The sequence below is a fragment of the Leptidea sinapis genome, chromosome 38, assembly GCF_905404315.1.
Source record: "Leptidea sinapis chromosome 38, ilLepSina1.1, whole genome shotgun sequence".
NCBI classification, from domain to species: domain Eukaryota; kingdom Metazoa; phylum Arthropoda; class Insecta; order Lepidoptera; family Pieridae; genus Leptidea; species Leptidea sinapis.
Window position 1 is genome coordinate 926,335 of NC_066302.1, and position 15,069 is coordinate 941,403.

At 35.6% G+C, this 15,069-nt stretch overlaps 1 protein-coding gene across 1 annotated transcript; it reads right to left on the minus strand.

Moving 5' to 3' along the window:
* Window positions 1-417: 417 nt before the first annotated feature.
* LOC126975915 (uncharacterized) lies at window positions 418-8,110 on the minus strand. Its single transcript, XM_050824031.1, has 2 exons — window positions 7,593-8,110; window positions 418-481 (listed from the first exon to the last, which is right to left on the minus strand). The coding sequence occupies exons 1-2, from the start codon at window positions 8,108-8,110 to the stop codon at window positions 418-420; spliced, it is 582 nt and encodes a 193-aa protein (XP_050679988.1).
* Between the last annotated feature and the right edge of the window lie 6,959 nt (window positions 8,111-15,069).

The following is a 15,069-nucleotide window of genomic DNA, read 5'->3' on the forward strand; positions in this document are numbered from 1 at the left end:
GTACATTCATTACTCTTTTCGTACATGCTCGACGGTTGCAGGTGCAGGGGACCTTTCCTTTTCGCAAAACGTCCCCAATTTAGTCGACGAATGTTCGACGCGGTCTCCCGCGACCGACCTGCCCACACAGACTTGCCTTATATATTTGATAAGTCATTCTATCTTCACTCATTCGCTCCACGTGTCCAAACCATTTCAGCATTCCTTTCTCAGTCCTTGTTCTATCAATCAGTCTCACCCCGCATATACTACGCAGTGATCGCATCTCAATTACGTTAATTCTGCTTTTATGCTTCTTCTGCCATACCCAACTCTCACTTCCGTACATTAACGTGGCTAAAAGCACTCCATTATGGACAACCATTCGCACCTCTTTTGCCACATTCTGGCCGTTCATAAAGGCATGCAGCGCTCCACTCACACAGTTTCCCGCAGTCCCTCTCCTTTCAATATCTCCTTCACATCAGCTTTATCATCAGATCTGAAATTTATAACGTAAAGGTCTGAAAGTATTTCATTGCAAATAAAACAAAAATTCAAATTAGGCCTTAAGCAACTGACCGATTTCGTCACAAACATAAAAAAATATAAACTCCTTTTTATAGATAGAATCCACATTTTATATATCATTTAAAGGAAAAGCATTATTTATTATTTCATAATAGATACCGGAGCATCTTCAAGTAATAAGCCCTCTTTTGGAATGTGTTTCGGACAAAGGACCTCTCGACCTCTTTAAAGGGTCCATTTACCATTACAAATGCTTGTTATTTTATGCTTAAAATATGATACTTTTGTTCAACTACTCAAGAGGCGTATTTACATATTATATATAAAAAATACAACTAGGCCTTAAGAATTTTATTTTTTCGAAACGCAAAATTTTGAGCAGAATCGCAATGTCAACTAAATATTTTCTCTTATACTAAATAAATCTTTGATTTGATTAGATTATAATATAATGTACAATACCATTCCTGAGCTGTTGCGTATTAAGGTATCTACTTCAAACTATTCTCAAACTCTCAAATTTCAATCTATGTAACTGCGGAATTTTTTTCTAAACCTGCAACTAATGATACTAGTAAAAATATTAGGAATATTTTATCGGTAATTTGTCTTTAACTAAACTGCTGTTTTTAAAAAAAATGTATGCCGTTCTTTTTTCACGTTGAGATTCGTAATTGCTCCTACTGCCGTCATTTGACTCTCTCATATGTCGTATATTTAAATGATTTTACTTGACTTACAGTCTATAGTTGTTATCTGTCAATGTCAAATAAAACTTTGATTCCATCGTTTGAACAGAACACGTTGTTTCATTTTCCCAATCCAATTATAACAAAATGAAGAATAGAAAAACAAAGCGTGAGAGAGAGAAGAACATCTCTAACGGAGATACAGCAAGTGGGAAAAGGAAAGCAAATCTATAGTTATTGTAACCGATTATGATTGACAAGTCGTAAACAGTCAGCCACTTGGAAGTAGCTCCTTAGTATTTTGAATTTTAAAGTAGCTCACCATTTACTGTAACAATATCCACGGCGAATACATCACTTACCTTCGATTCGCAGACGATATCGAGACTTAAGCCATATGCTCGATGGCCTCAGTATAGCTTTCCAATGAGTAGGTCTTAAAATGAACATGGACAAGATGAAGATCATGCCAAATGTCCATGACGCATCTACTCCCGTAACAATAGGTACCTGTACTCTCGAAATTGTTTACGAGTACGTCTACCTTGGACAAACAATCCAGATAGGCAGGTCCAATTCGCGAAAGAGGTCACTCGTCGAATCCAACTCGGATGGGAAGCATTCGGGAAGCTCCGTAAAATCTTCTCGTCCCAAATACCACAGTGTCTGAAGACGAAAGTTTTTAGCCAGTGCATGTTACCAGTGATGATGATGTATGTTACCGGTACGCAGACGTGCTCGCTAACTATGGGCCTGACGAGAAAGCTCATGGTCGCTCAGAGGGAAATGGAGAGGGCTATACTCGGAGTTTCCCTGCGAGATCGAATCAGAAATGAGGAGATCCGTAGGAGAACCAAAGTCACCGACAAGGCCCAATTGATTGCAAAACTGCAGTGGCACTAGGCAGGGCACATAGTTTGACGGACAGAATGCCGGTGGGGTTAAAAGAAAAGTCGGTAGGTGGGCCCCCAAAAGACGAACTGATGATTTGGTCAAGATCGCCAGAATACGTTGGATGAAGGCAGCGCAGGACCGATCGTCGTAGAGATCTTTGGGAGAGGCCTTTGTCCAGCAGTGGACTTCTTCGGGCTGATGATGACCATTAACTGACGCACTCAATGACAAAGTCTATGATAGTATTGCAGCTGTAGCCAGCTAAAATAAATTGCTTTTGTGATCTTGTAAGTTTACAGATGAGCGTCAGTAAATGTATATGGGGGACCAGGACGTTTGTGTCCATTAATTTTTTTATGTGTGGCTCTGTGTTTGAATATTGAGAATGCAGTTTTAGCATTTTAAGTTGATGATTTTAAATCTAATTTAATTTAATTTTACATTTTTTTAAATTAACTAAGAGTTTTTGAATGCAGTTTAGATCTAATGACTGGAAGCGAAAGTATAATCTATGTGATAAGTGTATCTTAGTAACTTATAAAGTCCGGAACTCCTAGCTTGCAAAATAAAACTTCATTAGCGAGCTATATCGGATGTATCTGAGCTTTAGTGCTGTAGTTCAAGTCTGCAAGCCTCACAAAGCTAGTTAACGAGCATAAACATAATAAAAGGTTGTATAATAATATCATTATTTTTAAGATTGCGATTCGATTACCTTAAGATGTTTTTTTATCAACTTCATTGAAGGAAAATGTATAAACCGACTACATTTTATGAACATTTTTTGTGATTTTTTTCTCTTGTGGAGTTTTCATTTAGTTTGTTTATTTATTATTATTATTAACCCGTTTGCCGATAAGTGGGTCTTACTCTTCGTGGGCTACCTTATATTCATAGCTAACAAACATTCTTAACGATATTTCTGTGTCTCACAAGAACGTGAAATAGGGGATCTATATTGTTTATGGCATGCAGAACTTTTCGTAGGTCTATCCATAGCTAATAAAAGCATAAGAGGTGTAATAAAATCTCTATTAAGTTATTTAATACTTTTAAGTTTTTGAAGACGGTTTTTTTAAGGGAGTTTTTTTTCGTGTTCTATATTCACAAAGTTTACTATAAGTATATCTAATTATAATTGTGTTTTATTTACTCTTATAAATTAAAAAAAAATATTATTTTCGTACAACTATGATCCATTGTTAGTAAACTTATAATCTAATTCTGTTAGTAATTAAAACTTCGAAGAGGCATATTTATTTTTATTAAATGGCCAACATACGGACAGTCCCCGCTGTCGGCTGTCGCTTTCAGATATCTGTTACTGCTGCCTCGTATTCGGCGGAGTAGAAGCCGCTTTTTTGCGTTTTAAGTCCTGGCTGATCGCATTATTTTAGTCGAATCCTAAGCCAACCTTATCCAAACGACTGTTACATATACATGCTTGCAGTGCCGCTCAGGATTCTAGAAAAACCCCAAAAATTCTGAGCGGCAATACAACTGCGCTCGTCACCTTGAGAGATAAGATGTACATATATATATGTCACCTCGTCTCATTCAATACTCACAAAATAAATAGAATACTTCAAAGGTTTATTAATGTAACATTATTCATGCAACTCAATCATTCAATTCTACAAATTCTCATTGCAAATAAACATCAAAGAACACAAGTCATAATTTAATGATAATATAATGGCGCAAAGGAGAATAAAGGTCGAAATTAAATTGAATACTCGATGCCAAGATAACAAGGCAACTGTCAGAGATCTCGAGTCGACATCTAAATTCAATTCGGAACAATCAGCTTCTGCAGTATTGCAAACAATGATACGAGCTAGGTGATGGCGTTAAGTTTGTACAAAACTAACTAGATCAATACAGTAGCAATTGGATATTTTAGTACGTGGATGTACTTATGTGATAGAAAAATAAATATGTTTTATTACAAAAAGTGACGAGATTAGTAGATTATATGGTAGTGCCACTAAGGATGATTGAAAAACTCAAAATTCTGAGCGGCATCACAATTGCACTCTTCACTTAGAGACATAAGATGTCAAGTCTCATCAACCCAGTAATTTCCCTAGCTACGGCGTGCCCGTGGCCACTCGACGCACTTAGACATCTTGTGTCTTATCATATGAGCGACATCACAATACTTGCACTCGTCACTTTGGGACATAAGATGTCAAGTCTCATCAACCCAGTAATTTCTCTAGCTACGGCGTGCCCGTGGCCACTCGACGCCCTTAGACATCTTGTGTCTTATCATATGAGCGACATCACAATAATTGCACTCGTCACTTTGAGACATAAGATGTCAAGTCTCATTACCCTAGTAATTTTCTAATTTCACTAACTATGACGTGCCCGTGGCCACTCGACGCCCTTAGACATCATGTGTCTTATCATATGAGCGGCATCGCAATACTTGCACTCGTGACTTTGAGACAGTGTCCAGTGACAGACGGTGCCCTTTATAGTGAAACACAATAGTGCTTGCACGGCAGAAAAAGCTCTGGCGCTGTAATACCCACGTTATCAGTAAAAGAGCCACTGGCTGTCTTATAACTACAATTATTGTTTTTCAAAAACCTTGTTAGGCTAATTCTTATCAACTTTGTTCTCTAAATATGCTTAAATTGCGATGTCTGAAAGAAAAATTTGAATGAAAAGCATATGGTTAAGCATGGGCGTGCATTCCATATATGCCTTTAGGCATTGCCTACCTCGTTATGAAAGTATTAAATAAAATAAATAAATACAGTTACTCAATATATAATAAAAATAAAATATTAAATAATAAAGTTGATTAAGTTTAATTTGCTTCCGTTATTCTATAACCAAACTTCTATTCAACACCGACTCATTCAATATTTCCTTACGCTAGATACATACTACATTTGTACGGTGGGCAGTCCCAAAAATGCCTATACGACGCAACGAGTATTTCATAGATCTTATTTAGAAAAGTATTGGTCATAGTTAAACGATATTCAGCAATGTATGGGCGGCTAGGTAGGCATGCCTACTTACGATCTGTATCGAGATAAACCGATTAACCCACATCTGTCTCACTCCCTCCATATTAGGAGTTTATGGCTATTTCGGTTTTTTGTCTTCGTGAGAATCATTAGAGTAAATAGGTATATTCATTGATTAATAATTAGTATTTTAATTTTTATTATAGGTCACTCCGTCATCCGTGACCCGTGTTAAGTTTTACTGTGATAAAAAGTTGATGTGTGATTTGTTTTTAAAATAGGTATTGGGTTTTAAAAATATAAGTACAGCCCGAAAAAACCGGCAAAAGAAGTGGTAACTGAATTTATATATATATTATATCAGGGAGGTATAATAATATTATCTAGAAAGCTAAAGGATAGAATTAAAATTATAATATGAACTATGAAGCTGATAGCGCTGTGCTATTTTGAGGTCATAAATTGAAAAAAATTATATAATTTGAGTCTTTATACAAAGGTCCTCTGTAATTTGAGTTTAAAGTTATATTTCGAAGCCACAAACGTTTCAAAATAATATTACTTTATTTAGAGTTTTCAATAATAATTAAAAGTATAAATATTATCATAAACGCATGAAATTTTAGGATTGACAGTAAATGATTGCAGTATGGGTGTTTACCGCTAGATGGCGGTAAAAATGAAAATATGTGTAATCTTAGAATTTTAATAACAAATATTTTTGTTAAATAAACACGCATGCTTAGGCTATTGAGAAAAATTAAGAAAGCAGTTTAAGGTATTCTTGTTCCTCGAATGACACAAACTAAAATATTAGGTTGACCAAATGTTACGGAAACTACATGCGAAACACAAACAGCTACAGTATGTAGATTTCAAAACGCGGTTCAGAGCGCGGTTCTACGACTAGTTAGATCTACAGTGCTAACCTTGCTAGAAAACCAATGCACGCCACTGTGGTTAAGAAATACTATAGATCATTTACTGCAAAATATATGCAATATATAGCATGCATATCAAAGATATTACGACTGATCGTGTGTTCTTGATTAATCCATGCATGCAATAATTGAATTGTTGCAGCAGTTAGTAGCTAGTAAGCCCTTAATGACATGTTATGAGTAAATTATCAACAGTTTCATACCTGTATACATAAGTACTTTTGTGTATTACAACTAGCGCTATTCTAACTAGCGTAATTCGATATAAATATTTATTTGAATGGACTGTATTTGATTATTTTACAATTGAGGAATTAATGTGAGTCCTCTTAGATCCCTACCGCAATGTGTAAAATCGGGCCAATGATAAAATAACCACTAACCTTAAATTTTCTCGCCTCTCCCTGCCTCGGATCCATCACCTTATCTTCCAGCTCGATGCACGGCACTCGAAGCTCAGTAGAAGTGCGTCGCGGACGTTAAAAGGAGACTTATGAATCGAAACCGTTACGTAAGACGCAATTATAAAACATGGGGGTTTTCAGAGTGGAAAGTGACATCACCTCTTCTTTGCAATGGTCGGATGCGGACTCTCGACTCTTGTGTGTCGCTCGCACAAGCTGGTGGGCATTGACAGCTGTCACTTCGACAAGATGAGGGTAGTTAGAAAATATAACTTTAGCGGGCACTTCTATCCACCACCGTCATTTACACATTGATCGAAGAAGTACATAGACATAGGTGGCGTTAGAATTGACAGGCATGGAAATTCCTAACTAAAATAATTAATCTAAAAAATTTGTTATGTTTTTAAAGTGATTTTTTATGAACTATGCGGGTTCGCGAGTTCGAGTCCCGTATCGTTCATAAAGAAAATTGTTTTTCAAATTTTATTTATATAAAATAATTAATACTAAAATTCACCTTATCCTTCTAAAACTGTATTATTTGTTTATAATATAGTGGAATGGTTTGTGTTAAGTAATTATTATGGAAATAATACACTGCGCACAGATTGCGATTGAAATACTTTCAGATGTAAGTTATTATGTCTTTTAATTTGCCTTAAATTAGCTGTTTAAGTATTTAAAATAAGCTGATCTATAGTGTATGCAAGGTGAGGCACATTCACAAAACACAAGATAAACGTTTTCACTTAAGAATGCTTAGGTAATATTAATAACTGTTACTTACTGAATATAAGCAGAGCAGTTAACATGGCGTGTTAATTTAAGGCCCTAGAAGCAAATTGTATATGTATTGTATATGTATATATTTTTTCTAATTACTGACAAATGAAAACGTTTTCTTTTTTTATAGCATTGTAAAGTTTGAGTTTACACTCTACCACCTGCCCTTATACCAAACGTTACAGCACAGCACTGTATAAAAAACAAAACATGCTACTCCTACGTACAAACCTAACAGAAACAATTGACAGACAAAACACTACTCTAAAACTGTAAGTAAGCCTAACAGCGGAACAAATTTATATAAATTTGTCTTGTATTGTAATTTGTTTGTATTTCATTTGTGGCGAGATATTCAACGTCAATCAGATTTTTACTCACAATAGCGCGATATGCTTCGTTCTTGAGTGAAACAACGAGTTTTCACAAAACCTCTGTGCTGACTGGTTGTCATTGCGTAGTAACGGCATACATTTCAAGTTGAGACATTCATTAAAGAAGGTGCGCAAAAATAAAGCCTCCTTACATGGATCAGAAAGTGCCATATATTCTGCCTCGGTGCTGGAGAGCGCGATAGTCCTCTGTTTCCGACTCTCCCAAGAGACAACTGAGGTACCTACTTTAAACACAAAGCCGCTGTACGATTTGCGATCGACTTCACACGATGCCCAATCTGCATCCAGTTGTTGAATTGTCCCCTTAAAATACCTTAGCACGCGCTTCGCTGCTTTCCAGTGCATCTCGGAATGACATTCATTAAACTGACTCAGACAGCTCACCGCGTGGGCTATGTCCAGCGGTGTACAAACTGCGACGTACATAAGGCTTCCGATTAGACTTCTATACTCACAGTTTTCTAACTTCGTCTCTGCCTTGTTCAGTTTAACTCCAACTTCCATCGGAGTTCCAACAGTCTGACATAAATCGGTCCAAGATAGTGCCGATATAGTGAGACTGTTCAAGAGTAATTTTATCTTTCTTTTTACACACTCTCATTCCTAGGAATTCATGGACTTGTCCTACGTCTTTAATTTGAAATTCCTTTTTCAACTGACCTTTAATGTCATTAGTTTCGAAATAGAAATAATTAATGTGGAAAGGAGAAATATATTGAGAAAAGTGGAATTTGAGCTCACAACTACTGCATTCCTATCGTCTGTCCCTCGACACTAATTAAATTTATAAGACAACTCTTCCTGTTTCATATAACACACAACTGTTATACTTATAAATAAATATTTATTACGAGTATGGCTTGGACCATAATTCCACGTTGCTTAAATTCTATAACACAAAGAGTTAAAAGCTACTATTTTTTTATTTAACTTTATTTTTGGTTATCGAGAATACCTTATTTTTTTTATCAAATTAAGATGTTTGGAACTGTTTTGTTCGCATAAAAAATTACTTTGCCATTGAAATCCAAAGTTGTTTTGTTCAATTACAAGCTGTTATGAACTATCTGTGACAATTTACGCATCACTTCGCTATACTATGGTAATGTATGCATCATTCGCTTGAATTGAGATTGTGTTTATATTGAAGACAGCTTTAGTGCTTGTGACAGCACGGTTGAAGGAGATTCTGAGCCTTCACAGTAGCTATAAGACATATAGAAGCACTATTATTCAACGTGCATTACCAATGATTGGTTTTACGTTGCACGAGCCTAGTAGGTCATGTTAGTCAAACCTTAGATTACATTATTTCAAACAATATATGTCTTATATTTACAATACTATGATTACATTAAATTAAATCTTTAATTACGGGGAAGCGTACCAAGAATCCTGGCAGCATTTCCACGTTGGATAGCTAGGCTGATCCGTTGACCGAAATAGATGCCAGCGCTTAGGTTTGCCAGCAGCCATATTGAGGCGTGAAGAAGTACTTTTCATATTCTCCGGGGCCCCACGGGCCAAGTATTAGAAGTTTGGAAATCTGGAATTGGTAGTAATATCTCGCTCAACAGATTGCTCAAAATAGTAGTAGTATAATATATTTGAATAATTATAATAAAAAGAGAGAAAATTATATCAATACATGTTTGACATTTTAGTGGTGGGGTTTCAAAGTTTAAACTTGTTATCCTAAGTCATTCTTATCTTAAGTAGTTACCCATCTAATTCTAATGTTAAAGTTTTGTTACGATCCAACAATAAAGTAACTCTACCCTAACTGCCATTAGGATATTTAATAGCTTGTTTGTTCTGAACGTAAGTTTGAAGTTGCCTAATTAAAATGTTTTAAAATGGGCAAGGGGAAGTTTTTTTTATTCACCGTTCGGGAAGCTCGGTAAAATCTTCTCGTCCAAAGTACCACAGAGTCTGAAGACGAAGGTTTTTAACCAATGTGTGTTGGCCAGTGATGACATATGGAACGCATACGTGGTCGCTAGGTGGTCAAAGGCACCAACATAGCGCAGATGGTTGCGATACTGAAGTGACAGTGGGCGGGGCACATAGCTCGACGGACGGTCGTTGGGGCAGTAAAGTCTTCGAATGGCGACCACGCACCGGAAGACGTAGTGTTGGTAGGCCCCTCCACAAGAAGGACCGGCGATCTGGTCAAGACCGCCGGAACAAGAAGAAATGCTGTTTTATTAAACTAATTATATAAGTTATACAAATTGCACACTTTATAGCGAAACTTAATACATTTTTTTGCATATACAGGGCATAACAAAAATGATCTAGTTCGTCGTAAGTAAGATGATGATAAGAAATAATAATGGTAAACCTTTTTTGTTAAAATTATTCTATATAACTAGTAATTAGAAATATTGATAATTATGTGAAATAAAGAAAGCATGAAGAAAGAATGTATTTTTTTTATTATAAATTTTTCGATACATTATTTTTAGATATTAAAAATAATAATTGCTTGTATTTCTTAAACAGTTGTTTAGAAATATTTTTGTTTACTGCTACTAACTGGACTGCGGTCTAAGGATTCTTTTAAATAAAATTTTTACGTCACATACTTTGATAGGTATTTACCGGCATAAAGAAACCTTAAGCATGGTGTTTACAAAAACAAGTTTTTATCGGTACTACCTATTACACTATTCGACGTCATTCTAGAATGATTCTTACTTTTATATTAATTTTATATTCATTGTGTCTGAAATCCACACTCTGCTATGCAAAATCTCGAAATTTGGGCGACAAAATTTGTGCGTTCACTACTAAAACGTCTCCCTTTGTCGTATCACATTGATTCGGGATCTGACCTCTAACTGCCACAACTAGTGTTGGCATAGTCGGCGTCGATATATCGAATGATGTTAAGTTTCTTGGTCCCCTGGAAGAATCTAAATGGGCCTTTAAAAAGCTTGGTGTACTCAGTTGGGCGAGGTAGTATTTTACTACAGCTACCGGCTGCAGTTTTACTGAACCGATGCGACTCAGGAACCTTCAAGCATAGATCATACTCCCACCTTAAATGTTGACAATACATCTCTTGACCCCTGGTTTTGCAGATGTCCATGGGCGGTTACCTTACCACGTTAGCCTCTTGCGCGTTTGTCCCCTCTTATATTAAAAAAAACATTCCTAAAACTTAAACAGCGCAGTGTGTTATCAATCAGCTATCTTTTTAACCGACTTCAAAAAAGGAGGAAGTTCTCAATTCGTCGGTATGTTACGAGGTTACCTCAGAACTTTCGACTGGGTGAACCGATTTTGATCATTCTTTTTTTATTTGAAAGCTGGTGCTTCCCGTGTGGTCCCATTGTAATTTAGTCCAGATCAGACAATGGCATCCATGAGAAAACCATAAAGTCTTAAATTTGCTGTTAGTATGTGCGCGACAAATTTACGAATAACTCAATATCGCGACAACCGATTCGATGATTCTTTTTTAACCGACTTCAAACAAGGAGGAGGTTTTCAATATGTCGGTATTTTTGTGTGTTTGTTACCTTAAAACTAAATTACACTTCTAAATAGATTTTGATCATTCTTTTTTTATTTGAAATCTGGTGCTTGCCGTGTCCCATTGTAATTTAGTACAGATCTGACAATGGCATCCATGACAAAACCATAAAACTCTTAAATTTGCTATACATACGTATAGCAAAGTGGATGATAAATTTACGAATTACTCAATATCGCGCTAACCGATTTCGATAATTTTTTTTTATTGGAAACGATATACTTCGAAGATAGTGTGGTGAGATTTTGGTTAGGTTCTGATTAAAGGATCCATGACAAAGTAACAACTTTGTCCAAATTTTGTAAAAATGTTAGTTGGAGTAAAATCTGGTGAATACAAAAGATATTGGACTGCTTCTAAGTGTAGAGTAAAAATAGTTTCTCAATCCGTATGAGGTCTAGAGGCGTTATAATGAAGCAATAATGCTGAAGATGGCGAGTCAGGACTGTTCCACTGCAAGTTTTGCCATCGTTATTCAGAGTTCTGTACAAGAGACATCTGCACTTATTGCTCAATGAAATGAAAAAATGCTGAGAAAGCTAGTGAACTACATAAGGAAGTGACTTCCAAATTTCACCATCATTGTTGTATGTATAAGCTTTGCTTAAGGTCGTTGTTCCTGCGTATGACCTAGAGTCTACTATTATGATATTAACTTGAGAATCACTTCATTTCTGTGCGGGTTCAACAATGGTGGTAAGTATTTTTATCGTGGAGCACCCATTTTTGGGCTGGTCCAATTTGGGTAAGGAATTCACTCGTCGAATCCAACTTTTATGTGCTGCGTTCGGGTAGCTCTCTTCTCGTCCCAAATACTGCAGTGCCTGAAGGCGATGGATTTAATTAGTGTGTGTTTCCAGTGATGACATATGAAACACAAACGTGGTCAAAAACTATGGGGCCTTATGAGGTTGGCTGAGGAGGAGCTGATGGTCGCCCCGAGGGTAATGGAGAGGGCTATGAAGAAGCTGAGGCTGAAGTTTGTTTGCGAGATCAAATCAGAAATGAGGAGATCCGTAGGAGAATTAAAGTCACCGACGTAGCCCAGATGATTGCAAAGGAGTGATCAGGGCACATAGCTTGACGAATAGATGGCCCTAGGGGCAGTAAAGACCTAGAATAGGAACCACGTACCAGAATACGCAGTGTTGGTACGCCCCCCACAAGATAGACCGATGATCTGGCCAAGATCCCCGCAATAAGTTGGATGAGGGCAGGACCGATTGTCATGGAGATCTTTGGGGGAGGACTTTGTCTAGCAGTGAACGTCTTCCGGCTTAAGTGATGATGATGAGCAATGAACTATTTCCAAGCTTTTTCATGTTGCGGATTTGATGCAATTTTTTTTTAGTTTATTGGTCAATACAGAACAAATACATACATTTTTTATGAAATAAGTACCACGAAAACCTCACGGGTTTATCTGGGTACCTAGAGCGATTCAATTTATTTTTAATTTTACACTTTCAATTATTATTTTTTTTCCAAATCGTATTCTTTTTACATGAAGTATCTTTTGAAGCGAGTATTTATGTATAATTTTCGATGTATTTATGTACATTTCTTGCAGCTCTTTGGGCAGTTCGTTAATGTAATCTGTTATTACGTAATTGACCGTTCTCTTCCCATATTTATTATTAATTTTTGGTAAAATGTATTTGTGATTTATATCAAGTTGTCGTAAACAAAAGGGTTTATTTTTTTCGATTAACAGGGTGGATTATTAATTTCGGTTAAAATAGAAAATTTTGCTTTATCATACACATTCATGACTCAACAATGTCCAAAGAGCTGATCATAATTTTCCTTATTTTTATTTAGTACATGCTTTGGTACAATTGTTTTGAGTAATCTTAACTGCAGGTTATAAATATCTTTCAGATTTGTTTTGCAGGATCTACCATAACTACTTATACCATAACCGATGACAGAGTCAGCTAGGGCCATGTACAGGAGTTGTAATGTCTCATATGGTAATTTGAATTTGAGTATGCTTAGATTGCTCAAGATTGATCTTAGACAATAGGTCAATATTGTGAGTTAGGTAACATCAAATTGCTCCGCTTATCCCTCGGTAATTTTATGTGAATCTGCTTCTACGATGGTATTCAATTAGTTACCATAGTAGCTGGTTTTCCTAGGTCTTCATTCTTTAAGTTTAAAATCCTCCACGGAAGCGATTTAACCAAGAACCCATGGTGCGTTCAGTAGCCGTATCTTCTCCAAATACAGCATTAATATTACAAGTTGTTTCTGTTGTTTCACTTTTACACCCGAACTTGTAATAAGAAATAAACTTATTTTAAATGAAAAAACTGTTGAAGGTCAAACATCCATATTTTATATCCAAAAATGCCAGTACGCCAAAACGACAATTTTATACTAAACCCAATATTTATTTATACAAAAACACACTTTATTCAAGTAAATTTACAAAACGAAGGAAATAGAATTTATAAAACTCATCCCTATTTCAAAGTCCATTAGCGACACGGCTATTCAGTGCCTTATTTGTAAACATCGCTTTTGTTTACTGCCTTGTTAAGTTGAAGATGCACGTCCAATCAACTTACCTTTTTAATATATTAGTTAGATTATGTGAATTATATTCAAAAATATTTAGAACTGATTATTAGGAAGTGTACCAAGAATACGTACGAATACGAGTAAGTAGCTCGCAGTAGTGTAATACTTAGTAGCACCGTGATAGAAATTCCATTTTCAATTTTAATCTATTATTAAAAGATTATTAAAATATCAAATAATAATAATAACACAAAAGTCTTACTTAAAAGCTAGTTAACACTGTGCCTGAACTAGGTAATTCTGCGTTTCAGGCGTAAAGAGCTATTGAAATTAAATAATGACAAAAAAGTAAAACTTAATAGAGCTAAAAGGTATAAATTAATCTACGATTTTATATACTTGAACAATGTTTTCAATGATGAATATTAACTAATATAAATAAAATATAGATAATGTTTATTTTAGCATTATTAGTAATTAATCTTCATAGGACATATTTTGAAAGTGTTATGGAAGTTTCAAGTCTATTCGAATAGTAACATAAACTATTTACGCAGCAAATAAATAATCTTTAAGATTTATTCCTTAATTAATAGTTAAAACAGCTGTTAGCTTTTTAACTATCTGTGATTTGCCAGCGGTGTTTGCACGATTATTACCTATTAAATGAGATCTCTAATAACAGCCATTATAGTGAACAGTGTGTTCGTCGATCAAACATTCAAGTTATTAGTGTTCCTGAGAAGAAAAGGGCAATTCTGTTAAATCTGGTTAAGTCTCTAGCAAACAAATGCTATTCCACTATCAACACCGACACCAATATAGATTTTGTTACTCGAATAGCGGTCAAGAACGATGTTGATCATAAACACCTAAGCCAATAACACTTAAAATGCATCACAGATTAAAAAAAATATTTCACTATCACATAATTCACATCACAAAAGTTATGTCATGTAAATATAATTTATAATTATTAAAATAAGAGAGATGAAACGGTGAAAGATATTAGCTCAGTATTCTTCTTTGCGCTTTTTTGCAATGTACTATGTTAGTTATTGCTACAATAAAACCATGGTCCAGTTTCCAGGCTGTTTAAAGATTTACAGCTAAGTATTTTTTTTATTGAAACATGTAGTGGGACTAATAAACTCAAATAAAAATTACATAATACAATATTAACGAGAATAACAAGAGTTGGTAAAAATATAAAATTTTCCCACTTAAATTCAAACTCGCGCGATGTTGTTTAACAGACACTCACATACCACGAAGTTAAAGGACTCTACAGTTTATCCCAAGGGATACTCCATAGGAAGTGTCGCTTGTGCCTCTCTCTCCCCAAGAGAAGGTTGCCTTTGATGAAGGCTTAGAGGGCACTTGCCCATCGCCAACC

What these genes read in the sequence shown, in the direction of transcription:
- LOC126975915 (XM_050824031.1), bottom strand. Translation starts at nt 8,110, where the DNA reads ATGGAAGTTGGAGTTAAACTGAACAAGGCAGAGACGAAGTTAGAAAAC. An exon ending in ACGAAGCATATCGCGCTATT is followed by an intron (nt 482 to 7,592) that starts GTGAGTAAAAAT and finishes TATAAATTTCAG; the next exon opens with ATCTGATGATAAAGCTGATG.